Below are 24314 nucleotides of genomic sequence, written 5' to 3'. Positions count from 1 at the left end.
TCAGCATGTGCTTTTGTATAGTAAGGGATGTCTCATCTCCAAGTATGTCCACATGGGCAGCACTGGGATTGCGGTCATGTTTAGGGAGATATCAGCGTGTAGAGGCAATGGGCTGACTGGTGTCTAGGAACCTGAAGTGATTCTCAAGATTGTTTGAAGGGGACAGCTTTAAGGAGTTTGCCTCTTTATGACTAAAGATACCAACTCCATTGACTGACAGAAGCCTTTCCAATCCTAAGAGTATCTACCACCACACAAACCTCTATACTGATCATGAAAATGAGAATTCAGTCACTATTACTCACAAAGCTGATCGATATGACCCACTGTGTCTGGGGCTCTGTGTCCTGGGAAGAGCACAATTGAAGATCACTTCAAGAACCACCTAGGTGGATTCTGCTGGAGCTCTGGTATGATGACCATCCCCCCACACCTTGAGAATAAACTAAACTGGATGAACCATTCTGTAGCCCCAACCAGTAGCCTCCATTTGATTAGGAAGGAGAATTACCACAACACAAAGCATGAGCTGGAAGTAACACATGTCTAAAATCCCCTGCCTTGACAGCAGGCAGGTGCGCCTCACCCTTCAGCTCCATGCAGACTGTGATCCGTACAGCCTCAGAAACACCGCTATTCTTCAAGGGAAGTGAGCCACAAACCCTACATAGAGCTCAAAGTCCTAGAGTATTTCCTAGAGTTAGAGGCTAGACAGACACCTGTGGAACTGGCCCTGGCCCTAGAGAGGCAGTGCCACCAATCCCAAATGCCCAGTTGCCTGTCCTACTATAACCTCATCTAGCACCCACACTAGCCTCTCAGGTCCACCGATCCGCACTGCTGCCACAGGAGAGGAAATGCTAGGGAAGAGGCAGACATACCAAGCACAGGGGACTAGTAAAACAGCAGAAAGCTTGTGAGAATCTGAGCATTTACCCAGCATCTCCTCTCAGGGTCATGTGTCCTCAGATTTTAATCACTTTCCAAGACCTGCCCTGTGAGAGCCAGGAATGTGCTAGCACAGCATCAGAAGTAAAGGCAGACAGCTCCCAATAGTTGTAAGCAGTAAGTCAGGCATTTCTATGTACTTACAGCATTAATGCATTGAACTCTCTCAGCAACCCAGTATAAGGCTGTTTCAACTCATTTTACAGATGAGAATGTTATAGTTTGAATGCTAAGTGTCCTCCACAGTTTGTCTGTTGAAGATTTGGTCCCTAGCTTGGTGCTACTTGGATGTGGACATGTAAGAGGTAGGAGGCAGTGGCTAGTGAGAAAACCTTAGGCTACTGGGAATTTGTCCTCAAAGTGGGTAATGTGGGCCTGGTCTCCTGTCTTCCTCTTGCCCTTGTTTGCTTCTGGCTATGAGGTGAGCAGTTCTGCTCGACCACATAGTTCCACCACGATGTAATGTCTCACCATAGGACCAAAACAACAAGGCCAACTAATCATGGACTGAAACCTCCTAAATGGTGACCCAAAACAAACCTTTATTCTTTATAATCTGATTGTCTCAGGTTTTCATTACAGTAACAGAGGGTAACACAGAGAAACCTAGGCACAGAGGGGAAAGTAATGTTCACTATATTGTTCAGTTAGAAAATGACACCAAGATATGAGGTTGAAGCCACCCTGCTACTGAGCATTCAACTTTTTAGAAAAACAGATCCATTCTTTTTAGTTCAAATAGCTAAATGGAATGGGAGTTTGGAGGCTATAAAATACCAACAGATGAGATTTCTTACTTTCTTTATCTTATCTTCTAAGTGTCTGTGCTGGTATCGTTAGGCAACAGTCATACTGGCTGTACACAGAAACTCTTGGGAGAAGCAAAAAATGAAAATGCACCCTTTCCAGACAAATGTAGAGTCAATGCGACATGAATGGTACCTATCTCCTGGGTTGTTCAGTATGCACAACCTATACAACCACACATGGCAATGCTAAGAGCTGTGGGACAGGATTTAAGGTATAATGACTTAGAATGAAGAAAAATGCAATTTAAGACACAATGGTCACACATAATTTGTGATTTCTAGTCCTTAAATAATTATTTCCTTAAATTACATATTACAAACCTGTATGTGTCAACCTAGACAGGAATCCTTGTCTCTTAAGTCAAAAACAAGTCACGATCCACACGTGGCCCAGTGGTTTAATGCTCACATATACTCTGCTTTGTTTTCCAGAAAGCCACATCCCTTTCCAATGGCCCAGATACAACCGATTTTTCTCAAGACTCTAAACGCAGCCCAGAGCACAAGTTCAAGCTGAGAGAGCTTTAAATTAATGAATCAGAACGTATCGCCTAACATCTGAGCTCCAACAGAAAACTTAGGTTTGGGCAATGCTGCTGTGAGCTAGGTGGGAAACCAGCTACATTTCTGGGAAATGCTGCAATTGGACAAGCAAAGTCCTCTCCTGCCGTGCTGACTTTCTGAAGCCACCAGGACACAGCCAACCCTAGAGCCTCTTGCGTGGGAACCCTCCTGCCATCCACAGGAAACAAACCAATCAAGCAAACAACCTCATCAAATCCAAAGGTCAAACAAATGAACAGCAAACACCAGAACAAATGTATACTTTTCTTTTAAAGTTCATAAGGAACCGGTGACAGGCTAGTTCCCAGGCTCCGTCCTGGAAGACCCTATCTCAGGAAACCCTTCCAGTTTAAGAACACTGGATAGCCGGTCGACACATAAAGACCCCAAAGCCTTGTAAAAAGACACACCACTCAGACTACATGCTCAGATAGCCTCAGGAGGCAGTTTCTAGAGTCAAAGAATTTTACTGCTCCTGAAATTCAACCTTCTGCTTCTGTGAGACCCTGCAAACTTTCAAGATTAAACTTTGTATTAGCAGCTTTGGATTACTATAAGGAAATGCCTAAAGCAAATAGTTTATAAAGAGGAAAGGTACATATTTCCAACCAATGCAATAGCGATACTCACAACACAATGTATGTTGGAAATTAACTGTATAACTTGGGGGAAGCGGGGTGGGTTGGGGGGAAGGAAGGTGGGAGAAAAATGAGGGAGGGGGTAAAAAGTATCATAAGAAATGGACTCACTACCTTACCTATGTAACTGTAACCCATCTGTACATCACCTTGACAACAAAATTAAATTTAAAAAATTAAGTATTTTTAATACAAATTTTTTAAGAGTTGAACTTACTTGAATTTACTCCCCAAACAGACTTGCCTTTTGTCTGACCTTACCAACACTGGCTCAAGATGTGGCTCAAGTGGTAGAGCACTAGCCTGGTGCCAAAAAGCCAATCTAGAGCATAAGCCTGTGTTAAGAAGAATCAGCAGAAGCCGGCAATAGAAGCTGAGGATGAAAGTGGGTAGGAAGATAGCCTCTTAGGAGGAGCAGGACCCTACATCACCTTTATAAGTTCAGGAGAGGGAAGAGATTTTAAATAATGTACAAAGTGAAAAACACAGAAAGGGAAAAGACTGTTATAATGGGCTTTTTTTAACATTTAAACTTCCATTTATCCAAAATAAACCTCTATCAATATAAAAAGTCAATATTCCAAAGTAAAACAGAGAGTGGCCACTGGAGTAGTCTGCAAAGCTATAGATTCCAGTTAATTCATGTAACCTGGAATCCAGGCCTTGAAAGTTTTATTTTACATTGGCTCTAGAATTGGTGGTCATATGACTTTGCTTTGGCCCAAGAGACAATTATTATGCTAACAGAGGCTTCAAATGTGCTTGCACATTTGGAGTTTGCTTTCTCTTACTCTCTCAAGAAAGAAAGAGGGTTCTTTTAGAACTTCCAGTTAACCACATGAAGAAGGCCAGATGAGCTGAAGGACAGAAAAACATGTGGAGAATGGAACCAACTATTTTTGTCCCAGCAACCCAAAACACACACACACACACACACACACAATAGTGAGCTAAATAACTCAATATTCTTGGAGGCCCCTCAGCTCTAGATGCTTTTGTTATGGATCTTGGTGCTTCTGAAAGCATCTGTGTGGATATAACCTAATTCTGTTCTCTTTCTCTTCATGGTTCCTTTGTCTCTTACAAGCCCAAACTCTTAGTTTCTTATCTTTGGGTAGTACCCATCCTCCCCTAAACACAGGAAAATGAAAGGATTAAATGCTTTCACAGTTGATCATAGTTGTAACCTCATCATAAAGATGACAGTACCAGCCACTAAGAAAATAACCAGCTTCTTATATGGGTCCTCCACATCCCCTGGAGACCCTTTTCCTCATGACTGTGCCCCAGAATTCACATGGAGCTCTGTCCCCTTCCTCAAGCCTGTGTGACACACACACTCATTACACAGTGTAAAAGATTTCCCCAACCCTGCTCACTGTCTAAATGGAAGTATGGGGCTGGGAATATGGCCTAGTGGCAAGAGTGCTTGCCTTGTGTACATGAAGCCCTGGGCTCAATTCCTCAGGACCACATATATAGAAAATAGCCAGAAGTGGCACTGTGGCTCAAGTTGGCAGAGTGCTAGCCTTGAGCAAAACAAAGCCAGGGACAGTGCTCAGGCCCTGAGTTCAAGCCACAGGACTGGAAAAAAGAAAAAAGGCACATAAATGGAAGTATGTGAGCAAAGCTGGGGTCTGCAGCTGCATTCAGAGAACACAGGACACTCAAAGCCTCCCCTGAATAGCTCCTGCAGCTCAGCTGCTACCTAGCACATCTAAGCAAGACATCCATCTTTAAGGTAAGCCAAAGCAATTCCACTAAGTACACTGACTCCATGAGATAGCGAGTGTGACACTTGCCAATGGATGTGTCCGCTTACTCAAGTGGAAGGGAAAGGAGGAAGGATCATGGTGGTGGAACATCTAAAGAGACCAACACTCCTATTGATGGTGGCATATAGTCCATTTTCTATTGCTTTAACAAAACATCAGAGGCCGATACTTTATAAAATAAGGGGAAATTATTTGGCTTACAATTCTAATGTAGCCAGAGGTCCAGAGGCAAGGATTCTAATATCTTGGTAAAGGCTCCCTGTCCAAATTACAACATAACGAAGAAATGGAAAGGGAATCATACATGGGCAGAAGGGAGTGAGGGGTTATATGGGAAGGAAACAGAGACTAAGAGAGGCCAGGCTCCCTCTTATAACCACCAACTTTCACAGAAACAATGCACTCTTCACCAGACCTGCACTCACACTACCTACTCTGCAAGACCAGCATGAATCTATGCAGGAGGGTGTAGCCCGGTGGACTTCCACTACACCCTCCTGCATAAAGGTCCCACAGTCTCAACTCCACCTTACTGGAGACAATCTTTCAACACAAGAACTTCTGCAGAACAAACCACGTTCAAACCATAGCAGATAGTATTAGGAGGGAGGCCTTTGGGGAGGTGATGCCCCCAGGCATGAAGTCAGTGTCTTAGAAGAGAGCCCATGGAATTACCTGTCCTTTCCACTGTCTACAAACTAGAAGACACGAAAGTTTGCTGGTCCCTTGATGTTGGCTTTTCTTGCTTCTAACACTGGAGGAAATACATTTCAGTAGTTTATAAGCTGCTCAGCGAATGATATTTTGCAATAGCAATCCGAATGGACTAGAAGAGTCTACTTTAACCTCACAACCAATGTGCCAACCTACCATCATTATGCTCTAAGGAGATAAACAGAAGCACAAGCAAGTTCAGTAAATTGCAGAATAATGTCACATTCCTAGAGGTGAAACTGAAATTTGAACACAGATGTTATGGTTTCAAGCATGCAGGCTCTTTTCTACTTTGGCATATTTGTGTTTTGTAACTTTCATTACAGTGATACAATTTTCTTCCCTCAAAAGGTTGCAAGATTGAATTATAGTAGTCTGGATCCCTAGTCTAAGAGGACTCAACTTTAGGGGATTCACAAACTCCATAAAAGAGTCTACAGTACTTTGAGGCAACTTTCAGCCAGAAAAATCTGAAGATCAAAAGATTCCAGAAAAAGAAAAAAAAAGATTTACAATGAGTTTCCTGACTTGATTAGTATACTCACTGCAGCTAACTTTGGAGTGAGAGCTTATGAATCTGGTTTCAGTTTAAGACCTAAGTATCTGCACACGTGCAAAAATTATGAGGCTATTTTATAGAATCTTAAATTTGTTTTCTCAGAGTCCATGCCCCTACAGTTTAGAAGAGGAACTAGTCCAAGAAAATAAAAATAAATTTATGTGAAAAATGAACTGTTTAACTGAGGATAGGAACAGGAGGGGGGAAATGGGAGAGAACAAAGGAAGGGGTGATAATGATCAAGAAGCATTATACTCATAACCCGACTGATGGAGTAGAAGCCCTTTGTACAACTACTTAATGATAACTATAATAATAATATTATTATACTTGTGATTACAGGTTGACAATTGAAAGGGAATAATATCAAATCACATAGGAAAAACTAATGTACATGTACATCATTTTGCCAGATTGAGAGTCTGAGTATCCAAACTGAAACCACCACAAGGAAACAAAGCTTAGATCCTAGCACTGAGGGAGAAGTCCAGGGACAGTGGAAGCTGATACAAGACGAATGATCACAATGTTAGGTCTCACCTTGACCATGGCAGTGGGCAGCTCTGTCTCTCCTCTGTGTCAAAGCCACAAAGAACCAACAGGCTGACTTAAGAAAGACCTATGCCCACCTAGGTATCAAAGACACACCTCAAGAATATGGCTGTGCCCAAGCCAGAGGAGCTTCCAGAGGTAGGGCCCTTGCTCTTACCGCTGTGATCTAAGCAGCCAGAGCTAGAGGCAGCGTTGGGTCCCTGTGCAGAAGGCAGCCTGGAGCCGCAGCACCGAATGCTGAAAAGCCTGCTCTCACAGGACTACAAGAACCAATCCAACTCCTGTGACAGACACCAACACCTGCTCCGGGGCTGGAATCTAGCGGCAAGCACAAGGCCGGCAGACTTTGGACTGCTTCTAACTCCATCCACGCCACACAAAATAGGACCCCCTGTGATGGTGGGAGAGGTGTAAGGAACAATCCCTGGCTTTGACAGGAGAGGTTGGTCTAGAATTTCCCCTTAAAGCTAGTGGGATCTTCCCTGGGCTTTAAAGCTTGAGAGACTCCTGTTTCTGGAGGCTGTGATGATGCCATTCCAATTTCCTGTCTGCTACCTAACAGCAAATCTGATAAGATGCTTTCTTCCCAACTGCCATGCTTACGTTTTCCTTCTACCAGCTTATTCCTATAGCAACTAGTAGGGCGATGGTACCCATCTTCAAATCCTACTTCCACATACCTTAGCACCCTATAAATTAAATTTCAGTCTCATGTTTGGTATTGTTTTGGGGCATTCCCAATGCATCAAGAAAAAAAATGCATCCACTAGTGCTGGTGGTTTTGTCAAAAGACTTAATTGTGTATTTATTTTACTAATACTACCAGAGGTTTACATATTACCACAAATTAGCCACATGCCTTGCTTCACTAAACTGCTGCTACATGTACAATGTGCACATTTTCCTGAGAAAGCTTTTATATTGTGTCTTGCTATAATTCATGTGTGCTTCTTAAATGTTTTCGGTTCCCTTTACATTTTATCTCTAGCTCTGATTAGGATCGATTGTCTTGCGGAACATAAACAGTGTGCATGCATTCTTCCAGCAGCAAAAGAAAAACAGGAAAAAAAAAAAAGCTCAAATAAAACATACAGTTCATGGAAAACAATTTTCATCAGAATTCCAGGCAGCAGAGAAGGACAGAAAACATACTCCCCATAACTTTCCACCCTGAGTGTTTAAACAATCAACAGAAGCAGCAGGAGCTTTTCCTTGTGAACACAGCCTCTGCGGCTGGAACCAATTCTACACGTGTTCTGACCTGCTTGACCTTGTGCTCCTTCATTCAGTCCATTCATTCATCACTTATTCGTTTGCTAATTTGTTGACTCACTACACGCCCTCATGTATTCACATGTTCATTAACTTACACACCCACTCATTTATCCATTCATTCATGGCCACTTACTCATTCATTCACTTACTCACTTTTCTATCCCTTCATTCAGCCACTCAGTCACCCATTCATTCAATTACCTTTCACTCGCTCATTCCTTTTGTTGATTTTCATTCACTCATTGGTTCATTCATTTGCTTATCCAGTCAGTTGTCTCTCATTCAGTCCTCCAATCACTCCTTCCTTCACTAATCCCTCCACTCATCCATTTAATATCTCTCATGCATCTCATAGGTCCAAGGGATTAGGACAGTCTAGGACTCAGAAGTATAAAAGGATGGGAAAGAAACTGTCCTTCATTTAAGTGGTTTGAGTCTAGTGGAGAATAAACATGTGCACAATAAACTATCACATAAAAAGTGGGAAAAGAGAAGGGCAGTAAACTCTAACCAGTTCACTGTGGGAAACTAAAGTTATGTTTCTATAGAGATGACATTTACAATAGCTCCTGGAGAATAAGTAAGACTTTAGTCTGAAAGGCAGAGGAATGGGAGGAGGTAACAAGGCCATCTCACAGGCCCTCCTGTACTCAGTGTCTATGGCTTCCTCCTCCCCTGGCTTCTGGGCATAAGCCACAGTCACTTAACCTCGCTGCCACTTTTCCTGCCTATATACATTCCTCTCTTGGTATCCACGACTAGGTGGCGTCTTGGCCTTTCTCTTACCACAGTGAATATTTCCCTCCCTGTACTTGTATGTTAACGGTTGTTGCAGGACGTATTCATGACCTCTCTCTAGTATCTTCTCTAGCCTTGTGGCTTTAAGTGACATCTCTGTATAAGGTGAGGACAGTTCAAATCAGTATATTGTTAAGAATGGAAAAAGGAGGCCTGGAGATGTGAGTGGTAAGAGCACCAACCTAGGAAAGACAAGGCCCTAAGAATTGCAAATAATAATAATAATAATAATAATAATAAAAATGGAAAGGGAATCTTTCCTTGTGTATTTGAGGACTGCCCTGGGAAAACAAGAACATGTTGTCACTCTTTCTAACCACATTTACACTAACAACCTACTGTGTCTCTAACTTGTACAGCCACTTGACTACTGGGCTTCTCTAATGTCTAACCAACACTACAACCTGCACAGGGTCCAATTAGAACCTTTTATATTCCCTTTGAATATTTTCCAGTCTTTCAAACTTTGGTAAATAATGCTAATATCTATCCAGCTGATAAAGCTTTAGCTCTGGGCTCTATCCTCAGTTAACTTCTGTATGCCAACATGACTTGTTGACCCAACAAGCCTTCAGTCTGTCTACTGAGTTCTATGTCTGCTATTGAAGCCCATTCTGTCATCATTATTTCTTGCCTATGATACTGTAATCACCTCTGGTCACATGAAACCCTTAATTTTTTCCATGTACAGTAACTAGCAAGAGCTTTCTAAAACAAACCATAGCATATGTTTCCTGATTCAAGTCCAGTGATGTCCTAGGGCTCTAACAGAAGCGTCCCAGCACCTTTGCTAGGTTGCAGAAAAACCTGGGTCTCCATGACATTCCTTGAAAACAACAATTCTTACCTTAGTAACCTTGCAACTCCTGACCTTAGCTAAGTGGCTGGTTCTCACCATTCATATCTTCAGATCTCACCCAAAACACCGTATCTTTTTTAATGACCCTGCTGGGTCTGAAAAGTTCCCCACATGCCTGTGCCTTTGAGCACTAGCCTGTGGCACTAGTGGAAGGTGATGGAACCTAAGTGGTACAGTCTAGAGAGGAAGGTCGGTCATTGGGTGCATGTCTTTAAAGGGGACATTGTTTTAAAGTGGGCACTGGGATACTAGTGTCTTCCTCTCTATTTCCACGCTACAATAGCACATATTCCCAATAGGACATATTGTTTCACCACAGGGCCAAAGCAACAAAGAGGACGAAACAGCCATGGGTAGGAATCTCTCAAACTGTGAGTCAAAAATAAATCTTTCCCCCTTTTAACTAGTTTATTCCAGGTATTTGTCACAGCTATGGAAGGCTATCCCAGTCTCCTAGTCACCAACATGAGCAGTTATTGTGCCTCTATGTTATCCTAGTGTTCACTGTCTGCCTGCCCTTTTCCCCCTGGCTTGTTCTTTTCAATTAATATTTAATGGGTGGTCTCCCCAACCAGAAAGTAAATTCTGTGAAAACAGAGGCATCTTCTTTCTCCTTCTCCATCACATACTTGAGGCAAAGAAAATCAAAGGCACTTGACAGGCTAGCATAAGTACTGGTAAGTGGGTGTGTAGAAGCCAGAATGAAGACAGCTCTGAGGTGCACTCGACAGGTCTGGAGCCAGTATGCACACGATGTGATATCCTCTCAAGCTCATCAATGATGAGAGATCTGTCCGTCACTGGGCCCATCTTCTCAGCCTGTATCCTTAGCTAGACAGACACTGCCATCCAAATATCCCTACAAAGTGTTTGTCAGAACCCTTGAGGCACTTGTAAATGGAGATAACTTGACTGTCTGCGATGCGGTGTCATTCCACTGCCTGGCTCTGAGAGATCACAGCCCACCATCCGGAAGTAGAATGGACAGGCAATCTCTTCCTCCTCACAAACAACAGTACTCTGAACACCAGGCCTCCAACCATCTCAAGCACTCAGAGTCACAAAGACGTGAGTCTTCAAAGTGCCACTCAGCCTCTCTGAGAGGCAAAATTGCCTTTGGCCACAATTTCTGATTTCCTAGTGCTTCTCTGTAAGATCTTATGAGATTTATTCCCAGGTGATAAGCAGAAACTCCAGAGGGTCCAATTAAGATCATAATTCCCTCAGCTGACCAGATCTTTGTCTATAGGCATTGACCTCCAGCGGCCTTAGTGCTCTTAAAGGTGTCCCAGCTGTCTAAGCAGGCCACTGAAGCTGTACTTGAGTCTAATAAGTGATGCACAACCCAAAGGTAGAGGGGAGTTAAGGCAGGAAGTCTCTTCCTTCAATTAGACCAGTATCAGGGCATAATAATCAGTGCAAGAACACTAGGCTTCCTTCCTGGCCTTATACTATTCACTTCTGGTTCTCCAGAAGCCACTAGTGCTAGGATCTGTACAGCCTAGTCACAATCTTGTCCTCCAAGGGTCAAGTTGCAGACATATACCATGTAAGTGACGATCTACAAAACATGACAGCTCAGAGGGAGAGCGGTCCTCAGCGCTGCTGCCAGCAGACCGCGCCTACCCAGTCTCCAGACCAGTGGCGTTAGAATCACTGGATTGGACCTAGGCCTCAGGACTATCAGGAACCCCTGATGCCTCCAGTGTGCTGTCACAGTTGAAAATTCTGGGAGAAGGGGACATGTGAGACAGGACAGAAGCACAGATTCAGAGGAAATGACTCTTCCAGAGAAAAAGGAAGGAAAGGGAGACAAAAGGAAAAAAAGCCTCTCCCATGTGATGAGATGTTTATGCCACATTTTTTATACAAAAGTGTCAACCAAGTGCCAGTAGCTCATCCCTATAATCTTAGCTACTCAGGAGGATGAGATCTGAGGATCACGGTTCAAAGCTAGCCCTGCGGGGGAGGAAATCTGAGATTCTTATCTCTCATTAACCAACAAAAGGCTGGAAGTGGAGCTGTTGCTCCAGTGGTAGCGTGCCAGTCTTGAGTAAAAAAAGCAAAGGAGAGCATGAAGCCCTGAGTCCAAGCCCAAATACTGACACACACACACAATAAAGGGTCAATGCTGCTAGAGAAAGTCCTACGAACTCGGCTGGGAATATGGCCTAGTGGCAAGAGCGCTTGCCTCGTATACATGAAGCCCTGGGTTCGATTCCCCAGTACCGCATATATAGAAAACAGCCAGAAGGGGCGCTGTGGCTCAAGTGGTAGAGTACTAACCTTGAGCAAAAAGAAGCCAGGGACAGTGCTCAGGCCCTGAGCTCAAGGCCCAGGACTGGCAAAAAAAACAAACAAACCCAAAGTCCTACAAACTCAAATCCTCTATCTGAGGCTGATTGTTCAAGGGATCAGGCAGAAAAATGAGCTATGGGGGCAGTTCCTGGGGAACAAGGGCTTCAGATCCACTTAGAATACAAAGATTCTGAAAGAAATGAGCAACATATACACAGAGAAAAACAAGACTGAGGAATATTAAAGACAAACAGGAAAGAACTTCAGGGGATGTGCAGATGTTGGCAAAAGTCACAGAGAAAGGCTGGCTACAGAATCCTGGGGGCGAGGGGATGCGGAGGGATCCACAGAGCCTTTACCAGCAGGTCTGATAGAATGAAATGAATGAGGTGAATCTGAGGGCTTTGAGTATCAAGGCAGCAAAGAATAGAAATATGGTTTTCTGCCAACAAAAGGTTATACAAGCTCATCGTGGGAAATCTGAAATGATATAAGCAAGATATTTCTAAAGTATCTCTTCAGATTTATTTTCCCCATACATACATATAAAGCATTGAAGACTGGGGTGGGGTGGGAGGGGAATTCTCTCCCATGAAGAATCCTTTTTTAATTTCCAATTGGCTCAATATCTTCCCATCATTTTCAGTGGTTTGCCAGTATGACTAATTTCTTTATAAATAAATTATTTTTTAAAATAGCCTTAGGATGAATCACTTTTCAACTAGCAGAAGTGCTAGCTTGTCCAATTCTCTTGCTACGATTGGCAAGATGTTAAGTTCATCACTGACATCATGTCAACTAACTTTGATTTGTTTGTTAGACAATGAGGGCTCTCTTTGTACTGCTTATTATAAGGTCACTTATTTTAAATATTTATTTTTAGGAATGCTTCTTAGGTACTTTCTGGAGTTCTTTGGGGGCCAAAGGGAAGTGGGGTTTGTTTGGATGTGAATTATAACAAGGAGAAGGCAGGGAAGGGGACCATTTCTCTAGTGAGGAGAGTAGCCCAAGACTACAGGAAGCAGACATGAATTTGCAAGAGAAGTTAACTTTCTAGGATTTTGAGAGAACAGAAAAAATTAGGAATAATCTTCAGGTAGGGAGGAAGAGTAGATGAAAGCTTTCAGGTGCAATGACCTCTAGCGTTTGTATGAAATGATCACATCAGTGATAGAGAAGACTAGAGATGACATAGGTTTGAAACCAGGAAACCTCTTCAGTGAAAAACCTATTCGCTTTAAGGTAAAACACTGTTGGGCCCTATTAAGGAGCGTTCCCATAGCTAGAATATCTAGTACAGCATGATGTATGTATAGGGGAACTGAGGCCCGAAGGTGTTACCTAGGCAACCCATGACTCACAGGAAAGATGATAGATCAAGGCTACAGCATCAGTGTGGCCCATTCCATCATGCAATGCAACTCCCTGAACTCATGAGACAACTAACAATGAGAGTCGGCCAGGGCCTAATGGCCTCTGCAGAGCAAGTGATGTGTCCATTCTTCCATAGCAGTCCCTTCCTGAACAGCCAGGTAGCTGTTCTGCACACCCCACCGTGCCTGGAAAGCATTTCTGATGTCTGCACATAAGCACAGCCCAGCTTCCAGTGACTGAGTGGTTCTTCACTCCAGTACACATTATCCAAAGCCTCAGAGAAGCCATTGCAATCTTGGAAGACACTGGGACACAGTGGCTTTACATGTATGCATATCACTAGTAAGAAAAGGCAAGTGGCCATATGTCTGCAGATGTGAGACACACACAGGGCCTCCCTCTCCTCCACACACGTGCTTCTGTTGAACCCACTGTGTTTGGCAAAGCACTCACTTCTCCCGAAGACCATTCCCAACTAAAAATACGCTTAAAAATCATCACCTTCCTTTGCTTCTATTTCTTCTCTATATTCCTGGAAGTTCAAACCTGGCCCCTCACAAGTCTTGTGTTGGCAAAAAAAATGTTGTCTGCACACTAACCACAATTTCTCCATCAGATTTCAAAGCCACATAAACTTCTGCAGAACAGCACCACTCATTTAATCTGAAGAAATATTTACTTGATGGGAGAAGGAAAGGCTGAGTTTAGCTTGCAAAGTACATCCTCATTTTTTGAGTAAGGAGAAAGAAATGAGTATTTTGGAAACAACCCAATGAAACTTAGGGCAAAACTATGCACTTGAGCCACCAGAAACACACGAAAGCCTCTCTTCCAGGAGCCCTGAGAATACACAATGCACGCAGGAAACCAAAGCAGCTGTCATTGCATCACGGGAGGACCCATGTGATTCAGAAAGAAAGAATTCTAGAAGCCAACCTGACAGCACTCATAGAACTCTTGAGTTCTAGGATGTTCCAAAGTGTCTTCTTTCTCTCCCTCTCTCCTTCTCTTCCTTCTCGACTGACTCACCCTCTCTCCCTCTGGCTCCCCCATCCCCTCTGTAGGGGCACGCAGGCATAGCCATGCTACATTCAACCCCCTGTTTTTAAGCCCAGAAAAGTTGTTTGACTATGATTATCATTGTTCTGGCTTTTTACCTTCCACAATTTAAAAAAAAAAAAAAAACCTTTCTTCCCTCTGGCTCACTCTTCATCCATTGCCTCTTGTCCATCACTTGTACAGTGCTGCATGCCTGCCTGCCCTGGGATAGGGCAGAAGGAGCTACTGAAGGGCTAGGCTGTCCAAGCCCCTCCTCCAGGGACTGTGGACTGCAGCCTTTGATCAGGAGCTACCCTGATCAGTAGCCTGACTGCCACTGGGAATGAATGGCCACCTGAAGGGAAGGCAAGCTACAGGGACAAGAGCCTTCCCAGCATGCCTTGGAGTGAGGTGTCTGTAAGCTCTCTTTTCTCTTTAATCACACTTGGGGTTTAAGAAGCTCTGAAGCTTGTGTGGTAGTAATGAGAAGAGTACCTCTTAGAGAAAATGTACTCTTTCTCTCTCTAGACAGAGAGCACATATGTACACAAATCTACATGTGCTGTGCATATACTTATATATACAAATATGTATAAGTACATATGTTTATATGTGTATATGTATATATGTTTATATAGAGTACTTATTTATTTTGTGTTTATTTCTTTGTGTGTGTGTGTACAGTACTAGGATTTGAACTGAGGGCTTGGGCACTGTCCCTTAGCTGTTGCTGCTCAAGGCTAGCATCCTACCACATGAGCTACATACAGCTCTACTTCCAGCGTTAGCTAGTTAATTGGAGAAAAGATTCTCATCGTCTTTCCTGTCAGGCTGGCTTTAAACCTGGATCCTCAGATCTCAGTTTCCTGTGTACTTAGGATTACAGGCATGAGCCACCACAGCCTGGCTTCCCTCTGTATTTTCTAATATGTAATATAATGATGGCACACAATTTGATGATGTGCTTCCCATGAAGCAGAGCATTCTTCAGTCTCTAGGGGGTGGGATTGTTCTATCTGGAGTGTAGACAGGCTCCCCACCCTTGGATGACAGGCCTGAATAGGGGACTCATCCAGAGCTTAATCATCTGCTAAGAGAGCTCCTTTACCTCCTACTTCTCTCCTACCTTCAAGCAACCACCACACAAATGAACACAAGCTATGCTGAGACATTCAGGGCCTGGATGTGACTACCCATAAATACTCATCTGTGCCACCCTATCCTCCAAACATCAGTATACTGTGAGGGTCACCTGGAAAGGGAAACACGACAATTGCAGGCGGAATCTTTCACGGCCGCCATGCAAACTAATCCCCAGCCAGTTGACAGAGGAATCCATAAATAATCTCTATTTACCTAGGAATTCTCAAAAGCTTGAGCAGCATATTCTGTGGACAGTATTGAAGAGCAAATTTATTTTCAACTTTATCAAAACAATATATAATAATGAAGAAAACAGTGAAATATGGGAAGAAAAGCTATTTTAAAGCATCAGTAAGTATATCTGTACACATGTGTGGTTGTCCCCCAGTCTTCTCTCTGCATAGATCTGTCAGAACCTAAATAGCCTAATATCAATGAACATATTATGTAATACCTTGATTCTTTATAAGAACCAAACTTTTCTATGGAAATAGACACCACAGAAACCACTTCAACACCAAGAGTGATGGTGTACACCTATTATAACCACCCATTTGTGAGGCAGAAGTAGAATGACTACAAGTTCAAAGCCAGTCTGGACAAAATTAGCAAGACTATATCTCAAAACCAAAACCAAATGAAAGGGCTGGAAAAATGACTCCATAGGCAGAATGCTAGCTTATCAAGAGTGTGGTCCTGGATTCAATCCTGAATACTGAGGAGGTAAAAAAAAATGTTTCAGATGCACAACAGTTGCATATAAAACAATTAATTTAGCAATCACCAAGCCATTAATAATATTTGAGTTATTCTCCATTTTTCACCATTTTATAACTCTAAAATAAAAACTTCACTTAAGCATTTTATTTTTCAAAGGTGTACCTCTCCGAATACTAAGATCAAACACTGTTCCATGCTCCAGGTCATCAGGACTGAAAGTTTGGCCAAGCGTTGGCAGCTCATGTCTATACCTAGCTACTCATAAGGCTGAGATCTGAGAATCATAGTTTAATGCTAGCCAAGGCAGAAAAATCCATGAGACTCTTATCTCCAATTAACCAGGAAAAAAACACACTGGAAGTAATGGTGTGGTTCAAATACTAAAGCACCAGCCTTGCATGAAAAAGCCAAGAAGCATAAGGCCCCAAGTTCAAGCCCTAGTACTGACTGACATACACACACACACACACACACACACACACACACACACACACACACACACACACAGAATGTCTTCCAACATTAATTCCTTTTATGTTCTGTGCTTTTGTTTCATACTCAGGTATGTAGTAGTTTCAAAAAGCTGTTTTACCAAACTGCATACATTAAAAAGATTAAAACCATGTCCTGCTCATGTCTCTCCTTCACATGTGTTTTGTCGTTTGCTTGATGGTTTTGTCTATTTTAAAACTAGATTGTACACTGAAATTTGGCCAAGCTGGCAACACCGATTTCATTTGCAACTCCTTCTCCTTCCTGTACATTTGGCTTCTTAAATTGTCCCAGGTGTTACCACTATCTTTCTGTAGATTTTTAATATTTAGCCTGTGGGAAGTTGAAGTTTATTTGGAACTGGCTTCTCTGAGTTCCCAGTTACGTTCTGGTTGTTATATGAGCTATTATATAGGCAAAGGTCACGGCATGGTTTCACAATGGGCCACAGTAACTACAGTTTGGACCTTGGGCAAGAGTCCCTTTACCTTCTGAGTGTGACACATGTCACCTTTCAATTGTGACACCTGTTTATAGGTCAGGAAGCAGCCCCATAGGTAGGAAGAGCAAATGAAATCAGCAATGGGAAGCATCTCTCAAAACCTCCTTTACTCAACCTTGACCTTAAAGCTTCCTCAAATCTCCCCACGTGGGCAGCTTCTTATTTATTTTTCAATTTTATTATCTTTTAGTAGTGGTACAGAGGCGTCTCAATTCAACATGTCAGTTTGCGGGTGCAGTGCATCTTGATCAGTGTTACTCCTTTCATCATTCTCCTCATCTCTCCCAACCCCACCCATCCCTTCAATTTACCCGGCTCAATGTTCACACAGGTATGTTGAGTATTATGACTGCATTCACTCACCCTTCCTCTCTCCATTCATCTACCCTCTCTTCCTCCCCTTTCATTTCCCTCACACATGTTCCAGCTTCCTGGTATTTATTTTGTTAAAATGTAAGTTCGTTTTTCAAAGGGATTATATCATTGGAATCCTCCCTGCATATAGTATATTTTATTTAATATGTTTAATGTATGTATGCATATGACCGTATATGTGTTTACAGATATAATTTAGATCTAACTTCCACATATGAAAGAAAACATGTGTCCTTTGTTTCTCTGAATCTGACTTACTTCACTTAACATAATTTTTTCCAGGTTTATCCAGTTCCCTGCAGATGACATAATATCATTCTTCCTGATGGATGAATAAAATTCCATTGTATATGTATATACCACATTTTTTGATCCACTCGTCCATTGAGGGGCATCTGGCCTATATTCATAACTTGGCTATGGTGACTAGTGCAGAGATGAACATGGATATCCAAGTGTTTTTGCTGTATGCTGATTTGTAATCTTTTGGCTAGAGGCTTAAGAGTGGTAATTGCTGGATCACAAAGTATTTCCATGTTCTGTTTTTGAGGAATCTCAAAACAGATTGCACCAGTTTAGTCCTACCAATAGGATAAGTGTTCCTTTCTTGGGAGAAGTGCAGAATGACACTTGTTCCCATTTCTAAGCAAAACAGAACCTCCATTCGTTATCATCTTCAATCAGCAAAGAACAGCAAAAAAAAAAAAAAAGACCATAACAAAATACATCATTTATTTCTTAAATTGTACTGATTCAAGAAGACCCTCCCTGCTAGAAGACTCACAGTGACATGGGCATTGTATGCTCTGGGGAGAAGAGGGTGGAAATGGTGAGTTTGCATCAATGGCGTGAGACGTGGCTTTGTTCTCAAGGGCTCTTCTCCGAGGGAGACTCAAATTTTCTGTAGGAAGCAGAAACTGCCTAATGTGTTCCCTTTTGCTTATCTCCCACCCTGATCCTCTCCAGCAGAATCATACTGTCCTCTGGACAAAGGCAGACATTTGATCAATTTTGGGGGTGGGGGGGAAAGAAGGCCCAAAGTAACTGTAATCAAGAATGAGCTTTCACTTCCAGAGTTATTTTTCCTTATGTCAAAATGATGAGCAGCTCTAAAAATGTCTCCCAGAAGCAAAATATTCATCATGGAGAGGATTAAAGCCTGAGAAGGTTAATGCTTATTACAGTAAGTCAACAAGAAGCCTACACCATAGCCTCCTACAACAGGGCAGTGGACATAGGAACGGTCCTCTGTGTGCTTTAGTTTTCTGGGTGAGGAGTTTTATAAACGTAATTGGCTCCACTGGTCAGGCAAGTGGGGAGAGATACCAGCTGCAGGGCAAGAATGAAAATGCAGTTGGAATGGAGAGAGAATTCTATATGTCATCACTTGGACTCAGATTTCCCATAGGGATAAAGATAGTGCATCTTTTTTTTTAAATTTTATTTTAATGTAAAGGTAATGTACAGAGGGGTTACACTTACATAAGATAATGAGTACATTTCTTGTCCAACGGTGTTACCCTCTCTCTCATTTTCTCCTACTATCCCTCCCCCTGACTCCTCTCCCCCCACCCCTGTTGTAAAGTTCATTTCCAACATAGTGTCTTGTGAGTATTGCTGTTGCATTGGTTCACCCTTTGTCCTTTGTTTCACCATTTTGTGATTCCCCTTCCTTCCCCAAATCAGATAAAGGTATATGCAAGACACAGGGTACCCTAATCAAAAGCAGTGACAACAGGAGATAAACCCAAGGAAAAAATAATTAAAGAAAAAAATAACTTCACATGATAAATTAAAAAAAAAAACCTCTTGTTTCCATAACTTGGAAACATTGTTTTATATGGTCATATGTACTAAGCTACTAAGCTATTGTGATCCTCTGGCCATAAAAGAAATGCAAATCAAAACTACATTGAGATTTCACGTCACTCCAGTTAGAATGGCCATTATCAAAAAAGCAAATAATAACAGATGCTGGTGGGGATGTGGCCAAAAGGAAACACTACTATACTATTGGTGGGAATGTAAACTGCAAACTGGTTCAACCACTTTGTAAATTAGTATGGAGGTTCCTCAAAAGACTAAGCATAGAGTTCCCCTATGATCCAGGAATCCTACTCCTGGGAAATTACCTGAAATTACCAGCACAACTATGTTCACTGCAGCATTATTTATCATGGCTAAGATATGGAACCAACCCAGATGCCCCTCAGTAGATGAACGGATCAAGAAAACGTGGTATATATACACAATGGAATTCTATGCTTCTAGAAGAAAGAATGATATTGCCCCATTTGTAAGGAAATGGAAAGACTTGGAAAAAGTCATGTTAAGTGAAGCAAGCCAAACCCAAAGAAACCTAGGCTCCATGGTTTCCCTTATTTGTAATAATTAGTATATGTCTAGACAGTTCTAGCAGAGAACAGTGGATCTTAAAGCTTTAGAGGGGTAGACAAGAGCAGCCCTCCATCTCTCCCTCTTCTGATGCCACAGAACAGCAAAAGCAAAACCAAGTCTTTGAGGCTCATAGTGATGATGGCATCTCTCACATCCAAACTTCCTACCAATCATTCTGACAGCCCCTGCTTCCTCATTTTCTCATTGTCCTCATCCGCAGATGGACCTGTGTGCTATTTCCACCTGTGTAGCTTCCTAGGATGAATGGTAATAGGACTTTTACTCTTAAATGTGTCTTGATTTGTGCAGTATGAGGTCACTCTACTTGAGTAACACAAAATTAGAAAAGATTAGGGACTCTCACACTAAACTTTTTAGAAGCCCTAGGAGATAACAGGATGAGAGTTATCACAGAAAAGGAAAACCTCATAGTGAGGATTTTTAGCCAATTTACTTCTCCCAGAACCACTCAGAGTTTGCCCGCTTTACATGCCAACTCTTCTTGCACCAATCACAAACGGACTCTGTGAAGTGAGAGAAGCTCACACGAAGGATGTCTGTTGAGTGATACCACTCATGTCCTAGAATCTGAAAACTATAGAAGCAGAAAACCCACCATGACTGGTCTGGTCAGGGACCGGAGAAAGACAGCATGATGACAAAGGATCATGGCTGATTGTCCTAAGGTGACAGACTTTGAGGTTCTGAAAGTCTCCTTTTGCTCCAAAGTACTTGGGAACCAAGGGCTAGACTATCTCAGAGGGACCCATGCACTCTCTAAATTGTGTCATTATGCCATCTTGTTTGGAAGCTGAGCCCCATGAACAAAGACAAAACGATGGCTTAGAGACCTGGAGGAATCAGTGCAGCTGCTACAGATGCTAGACACAACAGCCAAACAGACCTGGAAATCCAGGGACCACAGTGATACAGTAAATACACTCATCCAACACCTGAAACATATAGAGATAGAGATATAGAGAGATATAGAGAGAGGTATCTATCTCTATCTATCTGTCTATCTATCTATGGGGGCATGGAACAAGTCAGTTTTGAGAGTCTACAACTATTCAAGAATATTCCATCCGGGTATTGATGGTTCACACCCATAATCCTAGCTACTCAAGAGGCCGAGACACACCCACAACTCTTTATTCTAATTGATCAGCAAGAAGAAAGAACTTGAGACACTGACCATGAGTGAAAAAACTGAGCAAGAGGCTCTGAGTTCAAGGCCAAGGATCAAGCACACACACACACACACACACACACACACACACACACACACACACACACACACACACACATTTCACTTTCCATCTCTCCTCTTCCCAGGATGTCAATGGCTCATGGAACTTATTCTAGCACATCAACTTTAGTAGGCTGGCAATGGCTGCATCTAGGTAGATGACTTTAAAAGCCAGATTTTCCATTATCTCCCACCCCACAATCAAGCCATGCCCCCGCAAAGCAGAGTTCCTTCCCTTCTGAGAGAAATATAGAGTGCAAATGAAAATTAAACCTTTACTTTTTGAAACAGCAGTCAATGGGACTATTCTTGACGGCATCACCCACAGGTCCTAACAAACTTAGAAAGGTTTCATCATAAATGGAATTGGTTCACTCTAACTCAAGGTCTTCCAGAACTGGTTCCAGGGAACACTGGCCTCTGGGGAGACACATGTATCTAAAAGAATTAAGAAAAAAAATGCTTCTTTCTCTTCTCTCCTGAAGTATCATTTTTAAACACTAAGAATCTATAACAAAGAAATTGTTTCCTGTGGTTTAGCCAGAAGTTTTCTTGCATAAATCTAAGATATGCACTTCATGCCATATCCAATAGAAGCTTGAGAAGCAACTCTAGTCAGATAGGAGCATATTCTTAGTCACTAATTACAGCAGACCCTAGCTGCATGGTTCTAAAGAAATCTCCACTGAAGAAAAACTACAAATACCCCGGAAGAATACAATTCATTTCTGTACCATGAATGTGCACTTCATTTGTCCCACAACCCTGCTCAATGACTGCTAAAGGCATGGTATCGTTCAAAAAATCTACATGTTTACTTTATCTCTTCAACTGAGTATATTACAGCCGTAGACTATGGAGAATTATCACAAGTTTTACCTTGTTTTTTAGACTCCACTGCTTTTGAGGGGACATAGTTTCACAAAAATTAAGGACATGCAAACACTCGGCAAATCACACAACAATTTAAATGCAACTGAGCTGCAGAATGCACACGTAGGAATTAAAATTTTTTGTTTTGGAAATTTCTTTTGATTCTTTATTTTACTTGTTCAAAAATCTGTGTTATAAGGAGGGCTTACTAGAATAGCTAAAATTCAGATTCCAGTGGTTGATTTTTGGTTAGCATATTATTGACTTCATGGTATAATGATACTATTTTGAAGAACAATGTGGTAGTTTCTTATAAAGTTAAACTTATTCTCATCATATGACAGTCTTATGCTTCCATATTTATCCAAATGAAATGGAAACTTACATTCACACAAAAGCCTTTATGTGGATGTTTATACAGACTTTATTAATATTGTAACTGCCAAAAACTTCAAGCAACTCAAATATCCTTCAGTGTTAGATGGATACAAACTGTAATACATTCATACAACAGAATAGTGCTTATCAATGCAAATGGAATAGCTGGATACCAGTGGCTCATGCCTGTAACCCTAGTTACTTAGGAAACTGAGATCTGAAGATCCTAGTTCAAAGGCAGCCAAGCAGAAAAACCGGTGACACGCTTATCTCCAATTAACTAGCAAAAAGCTGTAAGTGGAGCTTTGTCTCAAGTGGTAGAGTACCAGCCTTGAGTGAAAAAGCCAAATAAGAGTGCAAGGCACTAATTTTAAGCCCTAGTATTGACATTAATAAAAACAACCCACCCATAGACATAAAACATAATACATAAACATAAAATATAAATGTACCATATAAGGTGAGAGAACTTAGACTTAAAGCCAACCTACTATGTGATTCACTTATATGGAATTCTGGAATATACAACGCTGTAGGAACAAAAATAGAGTTTAAAAATGAGGCTGTCAGAGAGCATTACACCTCAGTATGAACTGAGTTTCCAGGCAGAAAGCTCAAGGCACAGCTGTAGCTAAGTGATCTTTTAGGCATCAACAGGAAAATCCAGACAGCTCTTACATTTCTCCCAGTGTTCAGCTATGAGTGTGCTTTAGAGAAACTATTAATCACTCCATTCCAAAAAGTAAGTCTTGCTTCTACACACAATAACAAATGCTCACACTTACTGGACATTACATATGACGCTGGTGCTGTCTCCTATCTCCCTCAGTGAATCCCTACAAGCAACTTATGGGAATAGGTACAGTATAGTTAAGAGACAAGCAAACTAGGGTTCCAACAGTTGTCAAATGTTACACTCAGTGACCACACAATCCAGGACTTCAGCTCCTACATATAAATCCAAGAGAAATGCAAACACAAAAAGTTATACATGAATACTTGCAGAAGCATTATTCACAGTAGCCAGAAAGTGAAAGCAAATGCCCAACATCTAATAGATAAGACACTGCTGCTTCATACAATGGAGTATGATTCAGTAACAAAAAGGAATATATGGTCTAAAATCTACCATGTCTGTGTGTATACACACACACACACACACACACACACACACCCCAAATATACCAAAAACCATTAGGTAGAACATTTGAAGAGGGGTGACATACTATGTAAACTCTATATCAATAATGCTGTTTCTCAAACAGCATACACTAAACCTAATTAGAGGAAAATCTACATCACCAAAACTAAGTAAGAAAGGACAAGGAATAGGAGATCTAGCATAACAAATAAATGCCAACTGTTCCGTGATTGCCTTTAGAAAGTGCCATTAGGATTTAATTTGGAAGCAAACTAAAAATACTAATTATATTTTTACTTAGACTAATGTTAAAATTAGTATGTATTCCTCAGCCACATGTCAGCAGAGAGCACAGGGAAGCAGCCCACTTAACTAGTGGGTGGGAGGAAGAAACCTATAATAGAATAGAGAAAGACAACGGAAACTGAGGAGGGAAAATCTATGAACGGATAATGACATTCAGTTTTCACAGATATTTTAGGGGGAAAAAATCCATTAGAATATGGGTAAGACTTGGTCTATTCAAAAAAAGAAAAGCACCCTGGCCCAGCCAGGCAAAAAAATAAAAAATCTAAGACTGCCAGTGCTAACGTGGTGATAACTGCATTAACCTTCTCCTGCGGGAGTTATTTTTTATTGTAACACACTTGTCAAAATGTCATCGCATTAGCTTGCCTCTCCCACATCCGCCCACCGATTCCTCTTAGCTGTGGAAGACAGAGCAGTAATTAGAGCGGGAAACTGTCCTGGATGAATAACTGCTCCAGAGCCGCAGACACGGCTAAAAGCAGCCCTGCCCAGGCTCCCAGAGCAAGCGTGGGGTCAGGGACCCCAGGCAGGCTA

At 41.9% G+C, this 24314-nt stretch overlaps 1 protein-coding gene across 3 annotated transcripts in view; it reads right to left on the bottom strand.

The window, feature by feature from the left end:
- The window catches only part of Sh3rf3 (SH3 domain containing ring finger 3), a 307314-nt gene that overhangs the window by 198247 nt on the left and 84753 nt on the right, over positions 1–24314 (bottom strand). Inside the window, exon 1 of one of the 3 annotated variants that reach the window (XM_048352505.1) lies at positions 12149–12334. The exons of the other annotated variants lie outside the window; for them this stretch is intronic. Coding sequence (XP_048208462.1) covers positions 12149–12259 — 111 coding nt within the window. The 5' untranslated portion in view covers positions 12260–12334. Of the gene's footprint in view, positions 1–12148; positions 12335–24314 lie in introns of those variants that run through there. 3 annotated transcript variants of the gene reach the window in all.

Source organism: Perognathus longimembris, chromosome 8, assembly GCF_023159225.1.
Source record: "Perognathus longimembris pacificus isolate PPM17 chromosome 8, ASM2315922v1, whole genome shotgun sequence".
Lineage (NCBI taxonomy): Eukaryota > Metazoa > Chordata > Mammalia > Rodentia > Heteromyidae > Perognathus > Perognathus longimembris.
Note: the sequence above shows the minus strand (reverse complement) of the source record. Positions and strands in the feature narration are given on the sequence as shown.